This window comes from Delphinus delphis, chromosome 8, assembly GCF_949987515.2.
Source record: "Delphinus delphis chromosome 8, mDelDel1.2, whole genome shotgun sequence".
Lineage (NCBI taxonomy): Eukaryota > Metazoa > Chordata > Mammalia > Artiodactyla > Delphinidae > Delphinus > Delphinus delphis.
In genome coordinates this window covers 67371531-67391003 of record NC_082690.1, presented here as the reverse complement: position 1 = coordinate 67391003, position 19473 = coordinate 67371531, and the positions used below count along the sequence as shown (strand labels likewise).

Genomic DNA, 19473 nt, shown 5'->3' with positions numbered 1-19473 from the left:
TTTACAGCATAAAGCCAAATTGTTTTCCAAAGCGTTGTGGCTGTTTACACTCCCACTAACATTGAATAAGAGCTCCCTTTGTTCCTCACCCTTGCCAAATACTTAGTATTAGATTTTATAAGTTTTGGCAATTAAATGGTTTAAAATAGTTTCTCACTGTAGTCTTAATTTGCATTTTCCTAATTACTAATGAGTATTCTTCTGTGAAATGTATATTTATGCCATTTGTCTATTTTTATATGGAGTTATTTGCCTGTCTCATTGATCTTTAAGAATTCTTTACATATTCTGGAATACTGAAAATTTGTTATATTTGTTGCAAATATATTTTCCAAATTAGTGGCTTTTCTTTTTTGGTTATATTTGTTACGAATGTATTTTCCAAATTAGTGGCTTATCTTTTCCTTTCCTTTATGGGGTCTATAGACTACCAAATTGAGGTCAAAAAGATTCTTAACTTTTCAAGTGCCATTTTCATATTAAAGTCTTTAATTTTTTTTTTTTTTTTTTGCGGTATGCAGGCCTCTCACTGCTGTGGCCTCTTCCGTTGAGGAGCACAGGCTCTGGACGCGCAGGCTCAGCGGCCATGGCTCACGGGCCCAGCCGCTCCGCGGCATGTGGGATCTTCCCAGACCAGGGTACGAACTCGTGTCCCCTGCATCGGCAGGCGGACTCTCAACCACTGCGCCACCAGGGAAGTCAAGTCTTTAATTTTTATGACATTGATTACATTTGTTGCAAATATATTTTCCAAATTATATGGTTAAAGATAAGGTTCAATTTTATTTCTTTCCTATATGGAAAACCAGTTGTCCCAGAATCACTTACTTTCTGTGAACTGCAGTGATACTGCTGGCTTATATCAAGTTTTCATATATGTAAGATTATGTTTGGGTTTTTGTTTGTTTGTTTTTTAACGTTTTGGCCACGCCATGCAGCATGCTGGACCTTAGTTCCCTGACCAGGGATCGAACCCGCGCCCCCTGCAGTGGAAGTGTGGAGTCCCAACCACTGGACCACAAGGGGAGTCTCATGTTTGGGTGTTTTGGTGGCTTTCAGTAAAGTATTAAAGTTGGCTCCATAAAGGTTGTGCACATTTTTTTTGTTAGATTTATTCCTAGGTACCTCCTGTTTTTATGTTAATGTAAGCAATATCTTCTTTGTTATGTCATTTTTTAGAAACCAATGCTGAGATATGGAAATGCAATTGATTTTTCTACTTTGATCTTATTTCCAATTACATGATATAGGCTCTTATTATTTAAAAAAATTATCTGTACATTCCTTTGGGTTTCCATGTGGTTAATTCTATCATCTGGAAATGACAAAAGTTTGTTTCTTCCTTTCCAAACCTTGTGCCATTTTATCCTTGTCTTACTGTACTGGTTAGGGTCTCCTGTGCAATATTGAATAGAAGAGGTGATGGCAGGCATCCTCTTTTTTCACAGATTTTAAAAGAAATGCTTCTGATGTTTTACCATTAAACAATGGTATTTGCTACAGGGTTTTGGAAGATACCCTTCAAATTAAGAAAGTTCTGACCCAGCAATTTTACTTCTGGGTATTTATCCTAAGAACACAAAAACACCAAATTGAAAAGATATATGCAGCCTTATGTTCATTGCCGCATTATCTACAATAGACAAGATATGGAAACAACCTAAGTGTCCACTAATAGATGAATGCATAAAGAAAATGTGGTATATGTACACAATGGAATATTACTTGGCCAAAAGAAGAATGAAATCCTGCTGTTTGTGACAACACGGATAGACCTTGAAGGTATTATGCTAAGTGAAATAAGATCACACAGAGAAGGATAAACACCATATGATTTCACTCATATGTGGAATTAAAAAAAAAAAGAACAAACAAAATAAAACAAAAACAAGGTCATAGATACAGAGATCAGAGTAGCGTTTTCTGAGAGGAAGGGGTTAGGGGGTGGGTGAAATGGGTGAAGGGAATCAACTGTATGGTGATGGGTGGTAACTAGACTTGTGGTGGTAACAACTCTATAGTGTATACAGATATCAAATATAATGCTGTACACCAAAACTTATATAATAAAAAAAAATTAAGCTTCAAGAAGGTAAAATAAAAAGTTCTTTTCTTGGTAAGAGTTTTTATCCTAAATGAGTATTGAATTTTGTCAAATGATATTTTCTTCTTCTATTGAAAAGCCCATGTGGTTTTCCCTTTTAGTTTGTTAACATGATGATTGTTAAGTCACCCTTAGATTGCCAAATTTTAAAATTAATTGGATTAAATGTTCATTATATTCTTTTATCTTTTTGAATCTTTGTTATATCTGTGGTTGTGTCTGCCCTTTTCATTCCTAATTTATTTCTTCTCTCTTACTTTAAAAAACCAATTTAAGAGGATAGGCTTTAGTCTTTTATTAACTTTTCCAGTGAACCAACATTTGGCTTGCTTGATCCTCTCTGTTTTATCTTTATTCTCTATTTTATTTATATCTGCTCATATATTTATTATCTTCTTTCTTTAGGTTTATTTTGTTTTTCATTTTCTAAATGAAGTTGGACACTAAGCTCATTAATTTTAAGCCTTTCTTCTTTCCTAATAACAGTATTTAAGGAGATACCTCTAAGGACCATTTTCATTGCATCTCATGAGTTTTGATCTATGGTTTTCCTTTTCATATTTAGTACATTTTAAATTTCCAAGTATTTTTTAAAATATCAATTTGATGTTTTTTTGATCCATGAGAAATGTATATTTTTACTTTCCAAATGCATGTTTTTAAAAAATACATTTTGGTTACTGATTTCTAAGTTAATTACATTGTAGTATAGAATGTGGCCTGTATAATATGGCTTCTCTGAGATTTACTTTATGAACTAATATGGTCAAGTTTTGTAAATCATCATGTAAACTTGAAAAAAATATACATTCTCTAATTTGGGGGTGCATGTCCATTAAATTAAAGTTATTAAGTGCAATGTTCAAATTTATAGTAATGTTTTGTTTGACTCTCATTAATTGAGAGATGTACTAAAATCTCCTGCCATGATAGTAGATATTTCTCCCTGACGTTTTATCATTTTTTTGTTTTATGTATTTTGAGCCTATTACAGTTAATACATACAACATTTAAAACTGTCATATCCTCTTGGTGAGCTGATCATTTTAAAATTATGTAGTGACCCTGTTTATTGCTAATCATGATTTTGGTATTAAAGGTATCTGCTTTTAATTACCCTAGCTTTATTTAGCTAGTATATACTTGCCAATTTTTTTTTTTACTTTAAACCTTGTATTTAGTTATGTTTTATATGTGCCTGCTAAATAGCATATAATTGGGTATTGTTTGTTAACTTTCACTACTATTATTGAGATATTTAGATTTGTTTCTACCATCTTTCTTTGTGCTTTTTATCTTTTTTAAAATGCTTTTAAACTTCTATTTAGAATTGAGTGGGGGGTTTTGTTTGGTTGATTATTTTTTCTTATTTTTTCTCCCTTTGTTTTCCCTAGCTGATTTTTTTTTTTTTTTTTTTTTTTGCGGTACACGGGCCTCTCACTGTTGTGGCCTCTCCCATTGCGGAGCACAGGCTCCAGATGTGCAGGCTCAGTGGCCATGGCTCACAGGCCCAGCCGCTCTGCGGCATGTGGGATCCTCCCAGACCGGGGCACAAACCCATGTCCCCTGCATCGGCAGGTGGACTCTCAACCACTGTGCCACCAGGGAAGCCCTCCCTAGCTGATTTGAAGTTATACATTTTTTTTCTATTCTTTTCATAATTACACTTAAATTTTAAATAGGTAATTTTTAATACCCTAACAAAGTCAACTTAATCAGTATTTTAGACTCCTTTTAGACAACATAAGGACCCTGGAACACTTCACTTCTAATCATTCAACTCCCAACTTATGTCCATTTTAGTCTGGTATTTTAGTTCTATCTTTGAAAAAAAATCCATATTATTTTATACTGACAATGTTTATTTGTTTTACTTACATGTCTATTATTTTTTACATTCACCATTTCTTCTTGACTATTTCAGATTGTCCTCCTACGTTTATCTATTTTTTTCCCTTTAAGCATATTTGCTAGAATTTTGTTTGTAGATAGTTAAATTTTTTTTTTAAACTGAATGTTTCTTTATTGTGCACTTGCTCTCTAAATGTAGTTTTTCTGGGTGTACTATTCTAGCTTGAAGGGTTTTTTTTTTTTTCAGCCTTTTGAAATTATTATTCCACTGTCTTCTAACATCCATTATTGCTGTTAAGAGAGCTGTTAGTAAAAAATTTGTTCCTTTTTTAAGTGAATTATTTTTTCTCTTTATCCATTTTAATATCTGTCTTTGGTATCCTACATTTTCACATCATTGTGCCTAGGTAAGTGTGGATTATTTTAAATTTATCCTGATTTCTCTATCTCGGGCTCCATGTATCTGTAGATTTATGCCTTTCATCCACTTTGGAAAAAATAAAGCTAGCACTTATAAACCATGGATTTGGTGCCAGACCCTGTTCTAAATGCTTTGCTCAGTACCTCAACCATTATCTCAACCATTATCTCTTCAAATAATACTCAACCTTAATTTTCTCTATTCTCTCCTTCTGAGACTTCAATTAAACATACACCAGACCTTCTCATTCTATCCTCTATGTCTATAAGCTACTCTTTCCTTCTTTCCATCTCCTTCTATTCATGTGCTACTTTACGGTTGATTTCTTGAGATACATTGTCCAATTCACTAATTCTCTCTTCTGCTGTGTCTAAGCTACTGTTTAGTGTATTTGCTGAAGTTTTAGCTTCAATGAATATAGTTTTCAGTTCTAAACTCTCTATTTATTTGATTATTATTTAAAATAAATCTCCGATCATTAGTTTTTATTTGAAAAAATTTAAATCTAAAGGATTAAGCATTATATTTAGTTGTTTCTTTAGTCTCTTTTCATCTAGAACAGTTCCCTAGATTCCTCCTTCCCTTTTTTTTAAATGACATTGACTTTTCTCACTTATTTTGCAGATTGTCTCTCAATTTGAATTTGCCTGATTGTATTTTTATGGTTAAATTCAAGGTAAGCGTTTCTGGCTAAGGTGCTGCATAAGTGAACATGTATCTTTCTTAGTACATCACAGCAGGAAGCTCATGATGTTAGTTTGATTATGGTTATGATTGGTTAAGGTTAAGGTGGTGTTGCCTGTTCACTTTTATTTTTCTGCTTGCTAATTTTTGTATGTAATCTTCTATTTCTTTAAATGTTTCCCACAGAGACATAGTGTATTCTGTATTTGATAATTATAGTTGAAGTTCTTGGCCATTTAAATTTGTTGATTTTGCTTGAACCTCATTCTTAGTGGCTCACTTCCTTGTGTTTTGGGTGATTTTTAAAATTATTATTATAAGCTCATGGTTTACTGAACTTAATCTGTCTGAATCCTGAGAGCCTAAACTGAGGCATGGTTTCTTCCATATAGGATCTATAATTGGTTTTGGAGTGCTAGAGACCTGGCTTAATATGGGAATCTCAAGGTTAGCTCCCCTACTTTTTGTTAGACCCAAGGCAGCACTGGATTTCTGTTTTTGTGTTTGCTTCCCTCCTGGAACATGTAGGCTTCAGCATACCTTCTTTTCTCTCTCTTTTTTGGCCCTGAGAGATTTCTCTCACTTACTTAAGAGCCTAGCAATGTTTTCAAAAGTATCTTGTTGCAGTGAATGGGCTTTTATAGTATTTAGTCCACCATTCCACTGCTCCACACTTCTTAGGAATCACATTCTGTAACCTTGGATGAGACGGCCAGTTGGGTTGGGTATTTAGTTTAAAATATTTTTTTCAGGTAAAATTATTACGACAGTGTTTTTTAAAACCGAGGGTTACAAAATTAATTTTATGGGTCACAACAAGCACTAAAAATGAGACAGAATAGAAAGTAGTAGTCTTTTATATGTAGCAAAATTCAATATTATCTCTTGAAACATTTTATTCAATTATATATTTATATGTACTAACTTGTGATATAAAACATATTTCTTGCTGCTGTCATGGGAATTTTTTTGTGTAAAGCAATTGTCTAGGGCACACAGCTTTGAAGCCTCAATGACCCTAGAATCCATGCAATGGAGAGAGGACCCAAGGCTTCTTCAGGAAGAGAATCTTAGTCTCGCCCTCACTGGGCCCATCTCTGTTATAAGGCCACTGCTCGACCAGGTGGCTACTGAGGCTAAAAACAGAGGTAAATACATAATAAATGGATTATTGACATTTGTTGAGTGAGGTCATCTGACATAAACCTTGAGCATCCCTGCATGTCTTTGCTGAGTGTGCCAAATAGCGAGGCCTAACCATCCTGTGTCCCTGAGCCACTCCTGCAGCCAGCCAAGTAGACTACTTGCTTCCTGGGAGAGGGGGCTGGCTTATTTACTGCTTGCCATAAAAGCTGCTGAGTTCCCCTACTCTGGCACAATCGACTGTGTGCACAGCTGTCATCAGGGCCTACCAGGCTACACCCTGGCACTTAGATACAGGGCAACCTGTACCACACTGCTGCTCCTGCTGTTTGCTGTGTTGTGAGTAAAAACTCCCTTGCTCTGATGCACTGAATATCACTGTTTACTTTCAGCACATAGAGTGTAGCAAATCCATCCAAATTCCTTGGTTGCTTAGCTACCAACTTCAGAGTCTTTGTCTACGAATGGCATCAGGATTCAAACTCAGGAGTGTCTGATTCTAATATCTGTGTTATTTTCACGGCACCTTGTTGCTTTATTATCCAGGAAATTATTTTTTCTTCTGTTCCTCAGCAGCAGTCAAGATAAAAACCACAGAGTGTAAGCCAAACTACTTCCCTCTTCCTGCCTAGTTCATTGCAATTTCTTTTGTCATAATGTGTGCTCCTGCTGCCACCTGCTGGCAGCCTCAGACACCCTGCTATTTCTTTGTAAACCCCTTATCTGTGTGAAGGAAAAGCCATCGGGCTCTAAAACAAAAAAGCAAGAAGCTCAATGCAGGGATGCAGGCAGTCAACTGGTAAACCATCCTCAAAGTTGGTAAAGCTGTAAGGGAGGAATATTCCGTTACATTCCCCTGGGGACTAATCTGTTCTCCCTCAAAGCTGATCTCAGTTTTCACCAGATTTTACCTGTCTCCAGGTATTGAAAGCAAGCACAGATTCCGTTATCTACTAAATTTGAATGGTGGTCTCTTGCTAAACTGTGGTGTTCCATCGCACATAACACTGACCACTACACTGACAACCAACAAAACTAGAAGGTAACCAAGAAGAGTCTAAGTGGCTGCAAAGCTCGACTTGACCTCTTCATAGACGGTGAGGCTCAGAGCAATCAGGCCGCTGCATATCATGGTCCTTTACTCTGGGCAGCTAGGACCACCAGGAGAATCCATTTCCTTTGTCAAGGACATCCATCTCTCTCTCACACACACACATACACACACACACACACACACACACACACACACACACACACACACACCCTACAGAACATAATGACTTGTCATCTGGGATGGGTTGTTGGACTTTTGTTTTTCTTTGTTTCCCTTGCCTTGACAAAACGGGGAAAAACCCTTCCTGGGGGTGAGAGAGCTTATTTCTGACTGTTGGAAAAAGAGAAAGCAGGAATTGTTGTCACGACAATTGGGAGCTCATCAAAGCCTCATTTTGCTCATCAGCCATCACTGCCCTCCGTCCTGCACCCCCGCGTGTTCCTCTAATTCAATGCTCGCCTAATGAATAACTCCTAGGAACAAAAGACCCTTTCAGGCTGGCGCACATCATTATCAGAGGAGACTTGTATAACTGTCGCAGACGACTCACGTTTTCAGGCCTGTCTCTAAATCTGGTTATTCACAACCTTTATAGTTCAATATTATTGCCTAACTGTGATCATTTTCTAATTATCCTAATAATACTTATTAAATAATTCCCATTAAATCACTTGAACCAGAGCAGCCCAGGCCAGCTCAAATACAACTTAACCTAATAAGCATCGGTCATTCATTAAGCACCAGGGCAAGCTCTTAAAGGGGCTGAGTAGGATATTAAACCGCAAAGGAATATTATTATTGCACAAATGTTATTACAAGTTCGAGTGTATTAATTTCAATGCCTGGTTTGCAAATCTTCTGTTTGGTTTCCTTTGGGGCCGCCCTCTGTGACTTGACTCTTTCAGTCTCCTGCCCCTTGTTAATCTGCATCTGTCACCCACATAAGGACAATCAAGGAGAAAAAGGCCCATAAACTTAACAGGGGAACTACATTACCAAGGATACAGAGGGAATGAACAGAATCCATCTTCTGGCCAGGCAAATACACCTTTGAAAACACCATAAGCTGGCCGAGTTTCTTTAGCTGATAACTGCAAATAGCCTTTTTTTATACTGAGGGTGAGGGAGATTTTCAGAAGCTTTAAAAATTTGGTTTCCAGACTTTACATTTCAAGCAATAAACATCAGAGAGTCAATTCTTTAAAAAGTGTGAATGGATATTTAACATTTTGTAAAATAGTACCAGTAGCCGTTTATTAAATGCCTACAGTGTGGTAGGCACTCTTGGGAGACTCTTGGTCCACCAATACACTTAATTCTCAAAATGACCTGGTAATGTGAGGATTAGGAGCTCCATTTTTCACATAAGGAATCTGGGAGCAGAGAGGTTAAGGGATTCTCCCAAAACCACACAGCCTAAATGCAGTGGAACAGAATTTGAACACAGGGCTCCTTGACGCTTACAATTTTACTAACCCTACCATGCCATACTGCCTCCCCAGCAAAATGAAACATGTCCTAGCTTTGCTGGTTTATCCTTTTCACTTCTAAGGCTCTCACTGAAGTCAGCGGACTCCTAAAGACAAGTGCCAAGCCTTCTTGATTGGGAATATGACCAAACATTTCATTGTGTTGAAAGCCCTGACAATGGCTGTACAGGTAGGCAGGGACTCCAAGCAGTGAGAAACAGCTACCACTTTTGTTAAGAACCCTACTTCTGATGGGTGGATTTGGGTTCTCTTTGCAAGGAAATACACCGAGTATTGTAAGAAAAGGAACAAATATTTATTAACATTCTCTCCCATGCCAGGCACTGTGCTAGGGCTCCCACATACATTGTTTTAGCCAATCCTCACCACAAATCCAAGGAACAAGTATAATTATCACTCCCACTTCAGAAACACAGAAGCTGAGGCACAGAGGGGTAAAGTCAGACTCCGATGTTTCCAGAGAGACAACAACTACACAGCTACAGAAGCTGAAACCACAGGGCCTCTCACGTGGACCGGCCCTTGCAGGGCTCTGGGAGCTGCCCCACAGGTTTGCCTGCATGACTTTGTATGAGCTTCGGGCCTCACAAAATCTGGGTCTGCCCCTGCTGTTACCATTATTCTCGAATAACTGAACTTTTAAGAGAACTGAAGCCCTAACCTTTCCCTATGTTGTTTACGTGACCACACACAGAGATATGTGTTTTCAGGGTCTGCTTTCTCACATTTTATATCCCAAATACAAAAGGCTAAAGACATCACATCAGAAATTAAAGAGACAATACCCCCAATATACACACATATATATATATCACTGAATCTCTTTGCTGTATACCTGAAACTAACACAATATTGTAAATCAACTGGGCTTCAATTTTATAAAAGAGACAATACCCCCATTGACCCCAATTCACTAGCAACATCACTGCTGGATGGTTTCCACAAACACATAGATTTCTTTCAGTTTCATTCCTCACTCAAAACTCTCTGCTGGTTCCTTATTCGTTATGGCATTTCACGTCTTTTTACTTTTGGTCTTTGCAGGTGCTCTTCCCTCTGCCAGAATGGTCTCCTCACCTCCCTGGTAACCTCCTGTTCCTTCTCCAGTTCTTGTCTTAACAGATCACCCCCTCCAGGTGATTAGCCTGACCACCCCCTTTCCCCATCGAGATCAGTTAGGAACCTCATGATTCCGTCCTCATTCCACCCTAATGCTTGTTCCCATCACAGCCCTCGTCCCCCTGTGTTGTGGTTTATTCACATGTCTGTGTCCCTCAATGGACCATAAACTTCTCAAAGGCAGGAAATGTCATACTTATCGTTAGAGACCTACTGTCTTAATGTCCAATACAAAGCAGACCTTCACCAGATGAATTCTGTTTGCATCTAAGAATCTGAAGCTACCAGTAGAACAGTTATTATTTATTGCTTTGCCTTGTGCCAGGTAATGTGTTAATTTAATTTCATCATATATATATTTCATCATGTATATATGTATCTCCTTTAATCGTTATTTCAGCTCTACAAGATAGGAAACCACTATTATCCACATTTTAGAGGAGAAAACGAAAGTTCATAAAGGTTTAGAACGTGACTGGCCCAAGGCCCTACAGCTGATAAAGGGAGCTACAGGTGGTAAAGGGAGAAACCAAGACTTTGACTCCAAGTCCAGGCTTTGAATCACTACCAACATTGCTTGAACACCCAACTGTTTCTCCTGAATTTTTCTTAATCCCTGAATTGCAAAGAACATTCACACTAGCAGAAGAGAGACTGGACAGACCAGAAATCCAAGGCCCACAGGCTGACTGATGCCCTGGGAATTTCAAACTGGACAACCAGTTTGATTTTGAAAGTGGGAAGCAGTTGTGGATTGAGCACCGCAGGTCCGTGTTGACAGTTCCACAGTGGGTGACAAGGTCTCACTGTTTTGCCCAGATGGTTAGACCAGCACTGTTTTCAGACCAGAGACACGGGCCCGAGCCCGCTTCTCCAGATCCGCCCGCAGGGATGCCTACCTGCTTCTCCTCTCAGCGCCTTCTCTAGCCTCACGCCCTGGATCTCGGAAGCCCTCTGCCACTCCTCCACCTCTTCCAGCTGCCTCTGGATGGCCTGCAATGCCAGGATCATACGTCACGCAGGTACTTTCAACGTGCAGAGTCATGCAAGGGCGCCAATTCTGCCACCTACTTTCCAAGAGGAAGAAGCCCTTTCCCTCGTGATGCCACCTCCTCAATTAACTGGGTAAGAACCCATGAATTCCCAAAATAACTAGAACTTGACATTTCCTTTCTTTAAGTATGAAAACATAAAGCAAGGAGTCTGTGTGTAAGCTCAATTTGCCCCAAGGAGACATGAAAACACTCCCCTTTGACCAGGCCAGTCACACAGACACGCTCTCAGGCAGAGGCTGCTGCACTGGGTGGGTGGTCCTCGTAGTTCCTGGACCCCTCGGAGCCTCGGCCTCTGACCATGGTGATGGCATAGCCATCAGAGCTACAGTCCCTACCCAGAGTAGGACAGGGTCTCCAGGGGCAAACACAGGGCACGTTTCTTCTCCCAGGAAGAACCAGCAGACACCTCCCAAGAAACTGTTCTGGAGCAGCAGACGCGGGCCAGCTCCTGGGGCTCTGGGTGTCCCTCTCCTGGTTTGTCCTGCTCTTGTCCTCAGCTACAAATCGGCAACCTATTCTTTCACTGCACCACGGGGGCTCTTTATTGTCTGTGGAAGTGCACTGTGGCTTATTACTAGCAGTTTATTAAGACGAGACAGAAATGTTTATCCCATTCAGGCACCCCCTCCATAACCTTAACCTAACCATCAGGGCACCTAGCAAGGCTTGGGATCATGACTGCGTTTGCCTTTACATGTTTATTTTCCCTACCAGCTATTTCTCGCTTGTATATTAGGAAGGAAAATGAAGGGGAAACCTTTCCTCTGTACATTCTGTTCATCCCCGCCCACTTTCTCTGCTTTCAAACACATGCTGCCAAAAGGCACATCTCTTGACAGAACAGACTTTGCACCTGGCAGACCAGGTGTGTTCAAGGAAGTGGCAGCTGTCTGGGCAGGTAGAATGTGTGTGTTCTTCCTTTCCTACCTTCCTCTAGCTCTGTCTCACACCTCTTCCTCCTTAACTCCACATCCTTCTAAGTCTCCCCTAGATTCAAAGTACAATCGCTGAGGCATCTGCAACCCGTGAAGAGGCCCAAGCAAGGGTAGCAGTGGGGAGGGGTGGGGACGGAGCAGCCACCTGGCTTCTTGTCTCAGCTGAGAGTGTTTAAGCCCCAAACATAAAATCTGAAATAGATGGGAATTCTATCTAAAACTACTTGTAATTTTATGCCCTCTTCCTCTCTGTCTCTCTTTTAAAGACAATTATATCTTTATAGATCTGTCTCTTGCTGGCACTGTGTAGAATTGCTAAAGGAAGGGAAACATTTAAATGACTTTATTACTGATTACTTTGCAATTATGGCTCTATAATTGTTATGGACTGAGTAGTGCCCCCCCCACCCCGCCAAATTCATATGTTGATGTCCTAATCCCTAAAGAGACTGTGTTTGGAGATAGGGCCCTTAAGGAGGTAAATAAGGTTAAGTGAGGTCATACCAGTGGGCCCTAATCCAACAGGACTAGTGTCCTTATAAGAAAAGGAAAAGATGCCAAAATTCTCTCTCTTTCTCTGAATGCACACAGAAAAAAAGGTCACGTGAAGACACAGCAAGAAGGCAGCTGTCTACAAGCCAGGAAGAGAGTCCTTACCAGAAACCAATCCTGCAGGCACCTTGATCTTGGACTTCCAGCCTCCAGGACTGTGAGAGAATAAATTTCTGTGGTTTAAGCCACACAGTCTGTGGTATGTCATTATGGCAGCTCAAGCTGATTGATATGGTGGTCATTCTTTAGAAACTAAGGATGAAAATCTCAAAGATTCTACAGGACTGGTATGGGTGCTAGCAGATTAGGCCTCAAAAAGCCATCGTAATTCTTCTGTTATCACTGCCTACTGTCTGGAGTAAAAATAGAAGGAGGGGAAATTGCTGAGTTTGCCAATCCATTTCATAAAGACTTCTCATGTTCTCAGAAGGAAAAGTTGAAATGTTTCAAGAAAGCCTGTTTCAGAAGTTGAGAATGGACAGAGGGAATTTATGGGAAGTTTTCCCATCCACTAGGTGAAGGGGGTGGCTCCCAAGTCAGTCACTGAGAAGAGTAAAGGAGGCTGGAGTAAGTGACTTCCTGCTTTTGTCAGAAACAAGTTACAGGACTACCCGGCCTGATAAAGCGAACAACTGGAAGAAGGGATGTACGGTACGCTGCATTAACATGAGTGGTCATTTTAAGGCCTTCTGTCCTAAAACCCAACTGTCCCTCAAGGCTAGGTTTGGGGTCCTCAGGGAGAGGGGGTGTGCCTTGACTTTCTGCTTCATTTTGCAGGTGGGCAGATCAACTTGGGCAGAAATGTTTGGAGTAAACAATCAGGCCAGGGAATCTGTAGCAGAATGCTAGATGCTTGTGTGTTCAACTAACCTTGGAATAGAGACAGCCCCAGTAGTTGTCAGCTCAGCAAAGACACTGTCAGAAAGTCAGGGGAAGGTTGTGTCCTCACAGAGGACGAAACTAAGGCCACTTGTGTGTGGCATTAAGGGCCTGGGATTGTTCCCAAGGCCGTGTGTTGGCTGCTGTTCCAGCTCACTTTGCAGGACATGCGTCTGCAGATGGAGAGGCAGCTGGGAGTGGGCCAACTCAACACCTGGGCCCTCCAGGCCCCAGAGTCCCACCAGGGATTGAGTCAGAGCCTTTAGAATAGCCACAAGCCCGGTTGCTCAGAGAAGAGAGACCTATCTTTCCCCAGTGCAATACAGATTTCCAAAGGCTTCCACCTCCAGATCCCCAGGATCCCAGACCCACTCACTCAGCTCAAGTTTGTTTTCTGACCTGAGCTTTGTGAAGTCTTTTCAATTCTTCTTGCTTAACCAATTGTTTTGTTGCTTTTTCTAGCCTCCTTCTTCTTCTTAGTGTCTTCCTCTCCTACAAAAACCAAGAAGAAAAAAATATGTCTTGAAAAATGAAATTGAAATGTACAAAATACTGTCACAGACTCTGCCCTCTCCAACCAAACCACTGCTTAGCTTCTAGAACAACAATGTCAACAGAACTTTCTGCAGTGATGGAAATGTTCTGTATCTAGGCATAAGATTGCCTTCCCTACTTCACTTTGTACAAATACGTCATTAGTACCACTGGGTTCTCTGTGTGCCTGGGCTAGTAGAATACAGAACATTCAAAATTGAGGCATTTAAAATAGCGGTCCAGATCTTGATGGTGTCTCTTCCAGGTTTTAGACAGCAGAGAAAGGAGAAGTAGTGGTGTGGCCAGCTCCACATATTGCAAGTTTCAGGAGACTCTTCTGATTGGAGAAGCAGCAGAGAATAACGTTTGAGCACTGGGCCCAGGAGCCATGCAAAGCTGGCATTCAAACCCCAGCTGAGCCGTGTGAGCTTCACTATGTCATACAACTTCCTGAACTTCAGCGTCCTCTTCAGAGTGAGAATGATTTAATGCCTACCTTGTAGGGATGTGATAAGGATTAAATGGGATAAGGTGGGTCAAGTCCTTTGCAGAATACTTAAAAAAGATATGGGATAGATATTCAGTAAATACTATGATTTTTACCGTTACCAGTATGATCATTATATTATTATTATACAAATTAGCATGATTATAATTTCTTACTAAAATCTACTATTTTTCATATGTGTGTGTATGTACGTAGTATGTATAACGTATGTGTGTATACATCTTACATATACAAAATAAATGTCCAACTTGGGCCGGTTTTATTATGTTTGCCTTCTCAGAGCATACACATCAATTTTCTATATTAGGACGAGAACGAGAACATGCGAGAGACTTCTTTCTAATGCTGGCAGAAATAAATATGGAATTAAAAACTTGTTACATCTAGCCTGGTGCCTGGGCATTCAGTAGCTGTGGTTGAGCTGAATGTTTGCCCATTAAAAGGACTATAAATCCCCAAGTGGGGAATAGACCTAACAGGCCTGACTCCAGGTCCATAATAGAGGTCAGAGATTTTACCTTAAATGCAAGAGCCTTTCCAGGGCTTTATGGGTCCTTGGCGTTCTGCCACCCATTCCATCACTCTCCTTAGGAAAGCATCTACCTTTCAGGGTTCAGAATGTTTACAGATCATTGGTGAAAACATTTAGCTCAATGACAAAACTTGGTTTTTCTAAAATTCTCTGTAGGATGTAGAATCCTAAAGATCTTCATCCTTTCTTTCATCCTTGGAAGGAAATTTTGGCTCTCAGCACTCAAACTTATTCTATATCACATCTCTATTGCTAGAGGACAACTTCCAGATTGACTGTCAACCACTGCAGAGGTCCCAGGCCATTTGGGTGAGGGAACTCCTCCTTTAAGCAGCCAGGACCTTTCTGGGAAGGCTGGGTGGGGAGGGGTGTGGTGGTATTTGGCAAATATCTCTTGAGCTTCCACTATACTAATCTACATAATAATTGTCAGCATTTTTTGAGTGCTGTGTGCCAGACACTGTACTGATTACTTCACATGCATCATCTTATTTATTCCACAAATTACACTTATTTCACAGGTAAGGAAATCAAAGCTCAGAGAAGTTAAAGAACTTGCCCAAGATGACACAATCAGGAACTGGTAGAGCCAGGAGCTAAGCCCAGGTAACCTGAATCCAGTGTCCACATTTCTATCTAGTTTATTCTGCCTTTCCTGTACCAGCAGATGCATCAAGGACCTCTGCTTTAAAGAAATATCAAACTTTCCCCCTAAATTAAGACCATTCAAACAATTTCAGCGAGGGATGCCTTGACAGCATTGCGCTGTCTTAGCACTTCCCAGCAGCAAAGCTACCAAACCCCGACTGCTTTATCGAGAGTCAGCAAAGCAGAACCTAGACAGGGAAAGAAAGTCCTTTATTGCCTTTTATTAAAAGATGTGGACATAGAAAAAAAGAAGGATGATTTATTAACAAATGCTCATATAGCCTTACACTGCGCCAGGCACGGTTCTCACATCCTCAGTAATGGTGATGACGATGCAGAGAAGAAAGGAAAACATCTAAGGGCTAAGGAAGAAAAAGATGAAGGACAGAGAAAGGGAGAAATCTGGCAGGACTGAAGACAAGCTGCCTGTCTCCCTCTCTCAGATCCAGGCATTAAGTTGAGGGGAGGGGGCAAAGCAAAGAGGCGAGGCTGCATATCCTGTCTCCAGTTTCCTTTGCAAAGGTTCACTTGAGCTGAGTGGGCTCTGTGCCATGTGGCTGGGGACACACCTGTATGGGGCAGAAGAGATAAAGAAACTAGAAGGGAAAACACTTCCCTCGTTCCTTCAGTGTGAGCCCTTGGGAAGTCATAAAGAAGGAACCTTTTTGCCAGCTTCCCTGCCTGAAGAGTGGGCGTGTTGGAAGCCAGGTGAAGCGGGCAAGGTTTACCACACTGCAGCAGATGTGTAATGTGATGACTGGCTCTGTTCTGGTCCAGCAGGAGACAAGGAGCTATTCGCAAGGCTTGCCCTAGGTATCACGGTCTTGCCATTTCGATGGCTTTCAGCCACTCCATTCTTTTGGTCCCCATGAGTGGCAGAATGGCTGATGCCGGGGCTTCTGCCTCATTTGAATACAGAATTAACTCAGGGTCACTCAAGGGGGTGAGAGAGTCTGTAAGGAAATCCCAGAAATCAACACGACACATAGAATTCACTGGTACTGAGTGTCTAACTAATCATGGCCACCCACGGTTAGAAACCAGAAATCTCTACGTATTCTCTTGTTCTCATTCTCTCTCTCCCCAGCATGTCCCAGCTCCCTCCTGACTTACTTGCTCCAAGGTGAGCCGTGGGGAGCTGGAACCCCTGAATGACTTGAGATGATGCCAAAGCTCCTAGTGCTAGATATGGAAAAGTTGAGTTTAAGTAAATAAATTTGGTTCTCTCTTTTTCTCCGCAGATCCTTACTGCTCCAAAAAATAAACACTGCCAGAGCAGTGAACTGCTTCTGTCCGCCCAGGAAGCATATGATGTCCAGCCATTCAGCTCTTCCAGCCCCAGAGGATAAAGAAAACAATGGTGGGATTTGGTCATGGGATGCGTGTCTCCGTGTATGTAACATACAGACACGTTTAAAGACATACAATGACGTTTGCGTTTTTTAATCCATGGGTATGGGAGTTATTTAAAGGGTTCTCCAGAAATGAATGTTCATTAAGCAGAGAGAAGAACTGCCATTCCCCCGCCAGCACACGGCTAGTCAGTGGGGATCCTCAGAGCCTACATGCAACTGCATGGTTCATTTCGCATTTCTGATTAGAATAAACATAACGTTTTCCATGCAATCTGCCTCTAGTGCTTCTTAAATGAAGCTGTGCTACCCCTCGGGAAATACACATCTGCTTGTTTTAATTTTTTCGATGGTTTGCTTGTTGGATCACCACTTTAAGAGCTGCAGTCACCAAATGGTTTCAAGTAAATATGTCTGTTTTTTCCCCCTTCCCACTTTGACATCTCTGAGAAAGGCAAGTTCCTAAAAGTTAAAAAAAATATATAAAAAGGTAATTCTTAGGGTGTTCCAGGTAAAAAGAGCGGTTGCTGTCAGATGCAATGAAACGTGATCCTCCTAATGAAACTGCTGCAGCTGGAGCCCACATTGGGTCTGAAATCTGGATGGTAAACGGCCCCCGCAAGCCAAGGCCCCCTTTGGTTTGCCAAGTGTTGTTACCTTTGACCGCAAGGAAGGCTGAGGATCGAATTCTTCATCTGCAGAGGAGGTGGTGGTGGAAGAGGTGGAAGAGGCAGTCCCTGTCACCTGTGCTCTGATGGGGACGTGCTTGGGACCTGAAATGGGAACAGAAGAACTCACTGAACTCCTAGCTTCTTCTCCTGCGTCATGACCCGAAGCCACCTCTCCTTCCTCCCTGCTACCCCCATTCTCTTCCTCCCTGCCCTCCCCTCACTGCACCTGCCATGAGCGTGAGGCGGCAGCACCTAAGGGCAACTGAAAATTTGGCCCTCTACGTTAATTACATTTCTGGGTCCCTGCCAAGAGCTTTGCAGCTCTCTTTTCATGTGGAAAAAAAAAAGGTATTATGCAGAAATCAATTAATTCCTTAAACACCATTTATATGGTGTGTTGCTAGGAATGCATTCAGAGATGAAATCTGTTAGTAAAATTCGTGTCTGAAGTTAGCTGAGTTACCTAAATGCTTGTGTAAGGTTCGTTCTGCAGAGTAATTGAATGCAAAAAAGTCGGAGCCAGCTCTTAAACAAATCGCCCTTCTGCGGCTCACAGCATCTGGCACCCATTTTTACTACATGACATCTGCTCAGTGTAAAAGGGCTGGCGTCAGAATGTCTGGTCATAGAAAAAAAAAAATCCCAAATGTAATCAGAAGCAAAAGGACTCTAAGCCTAAGGTTTTATCACATAGTCTCATGCAACATAAATATTTCATTAATTATGGCTAAACAAATGCCAATTTTATTTTCCCAACTTGCAGATATTATCACATCATTGAAGTGATGATTCAAATGCCAGGAAAGGCGGTTTAAGATAGGGAGGGCTCAACAATTCAGGGCCCACGGGAGAGCTGAAGTCGAGGGGAGATGCCAACCCCTGAACAAGAGGTAGATGGTTAGAGGCAGCAAAGTGCCTGTGTTCGCTCAGATCTCTTTGTGATCTGACTGGGGACCACGTGTGATAAAGTGTTCCAGGTGCCACAGGAGACTTTTGTTCTTCTCAGCAAGAACATCTGCCCCTACACATCAACCTGACGCAGAGTTAATGATTAATATCTGGATTAACGCACCCTGAACACCGGCTATCAGAACCAGCTAGGACTCCATGATAGGAGATTTACTAATCTTTACTCTGCCGCATCAGCTTCTATCTAAAGAGAAATATGTGTTGGGTGGGGAGGGAGGAGAAGAGGCAATTCCAAGCTGACTAGCATTCTCTCCAGCCTGCCTTTTCTTCCCCGTAATTTTCAACTATTCACCCCAGTGGGAGAGGCCAAGTTTTAAAAATTAAGGGTAATTTTAACTTCCAGGAACACATTTATATATGCTGTTATTCAAAGCAAAATAATGCAAAACATCTATATAATAACACAGCCTCTCTGGGGAGAGAGTTAACTGTTTTCCACTTTAATTTGCCAGATGCAAACGCTCAGGTGAAGAGAAAATCGGGAGCTGCATAATAACGGTAGAGGCATTGTTAGTGGGAAGCTGAGACTGTTTCCCAGCCCCAGCCACTAAATCACCACTGAGTACTTTAGTCACTGAGTATTCCCTTCTTAGTGTGTGAGCTTGAGGAACTAACTTCACCTCCCCAGTTTCTGGGGATCATGATGTCTAACTTGCAGAACTGTTGTAGAAGAGTAAACGTGATCAATATAAAGAGCCTAACACAGTGCCTGGTTCATTGCAGGTGCTTAAATAAATGTTGTCGTCATCATCAGCTGCCTCTCCCAGACGATGAAGCAGCAGCCATTGCTTCATCGTCATCATTGATCCCAACGAACAATACTGCAGTATTAGTAAAACTGCCTAATCAACCGTCATTTTATGGAGGAAGTATAATAACCTAAACTTGAAACTTTTTCTATCAAAAATAAATTTAATATTTCCACTGAATTTTATTTTGAAATTGAGGAGAAAATGTTCCCAGATATAATGC

The 19473-nt window shown here is 41.1% G+C and overlaps 1 protein-coding gene across 1 annotated transcript in view; it reads right to left on the bottom strand.

Moving 5' to 3' along the window:
- MICAL2 (microtubule associated monooxygenase, calponin and LIM domain containing 2) overlaps positions 1–19473 on the bottom strand; it is a 222435-nt gene that overhangs the window by 20690 nt on the left and 182272 nt on the right. Inside the window, exons 32-34 of the mRNA XM_060018505.1 lie at positions 17519–17634; positions 13687–13779; positions 10766–10859 (exon numbers count right to left, since the gene is read on the bottom strand). Coding sequence (XP_059874488.1) covers positions 10766–10859; positions 13687–13779; positions 17519–17634 — 303 coding nt within the window. The remainder of the gene's footprint in view (positions 1–10765; positions 10860–13686; positions 13780–17518; positions 17635–19473) is intronic.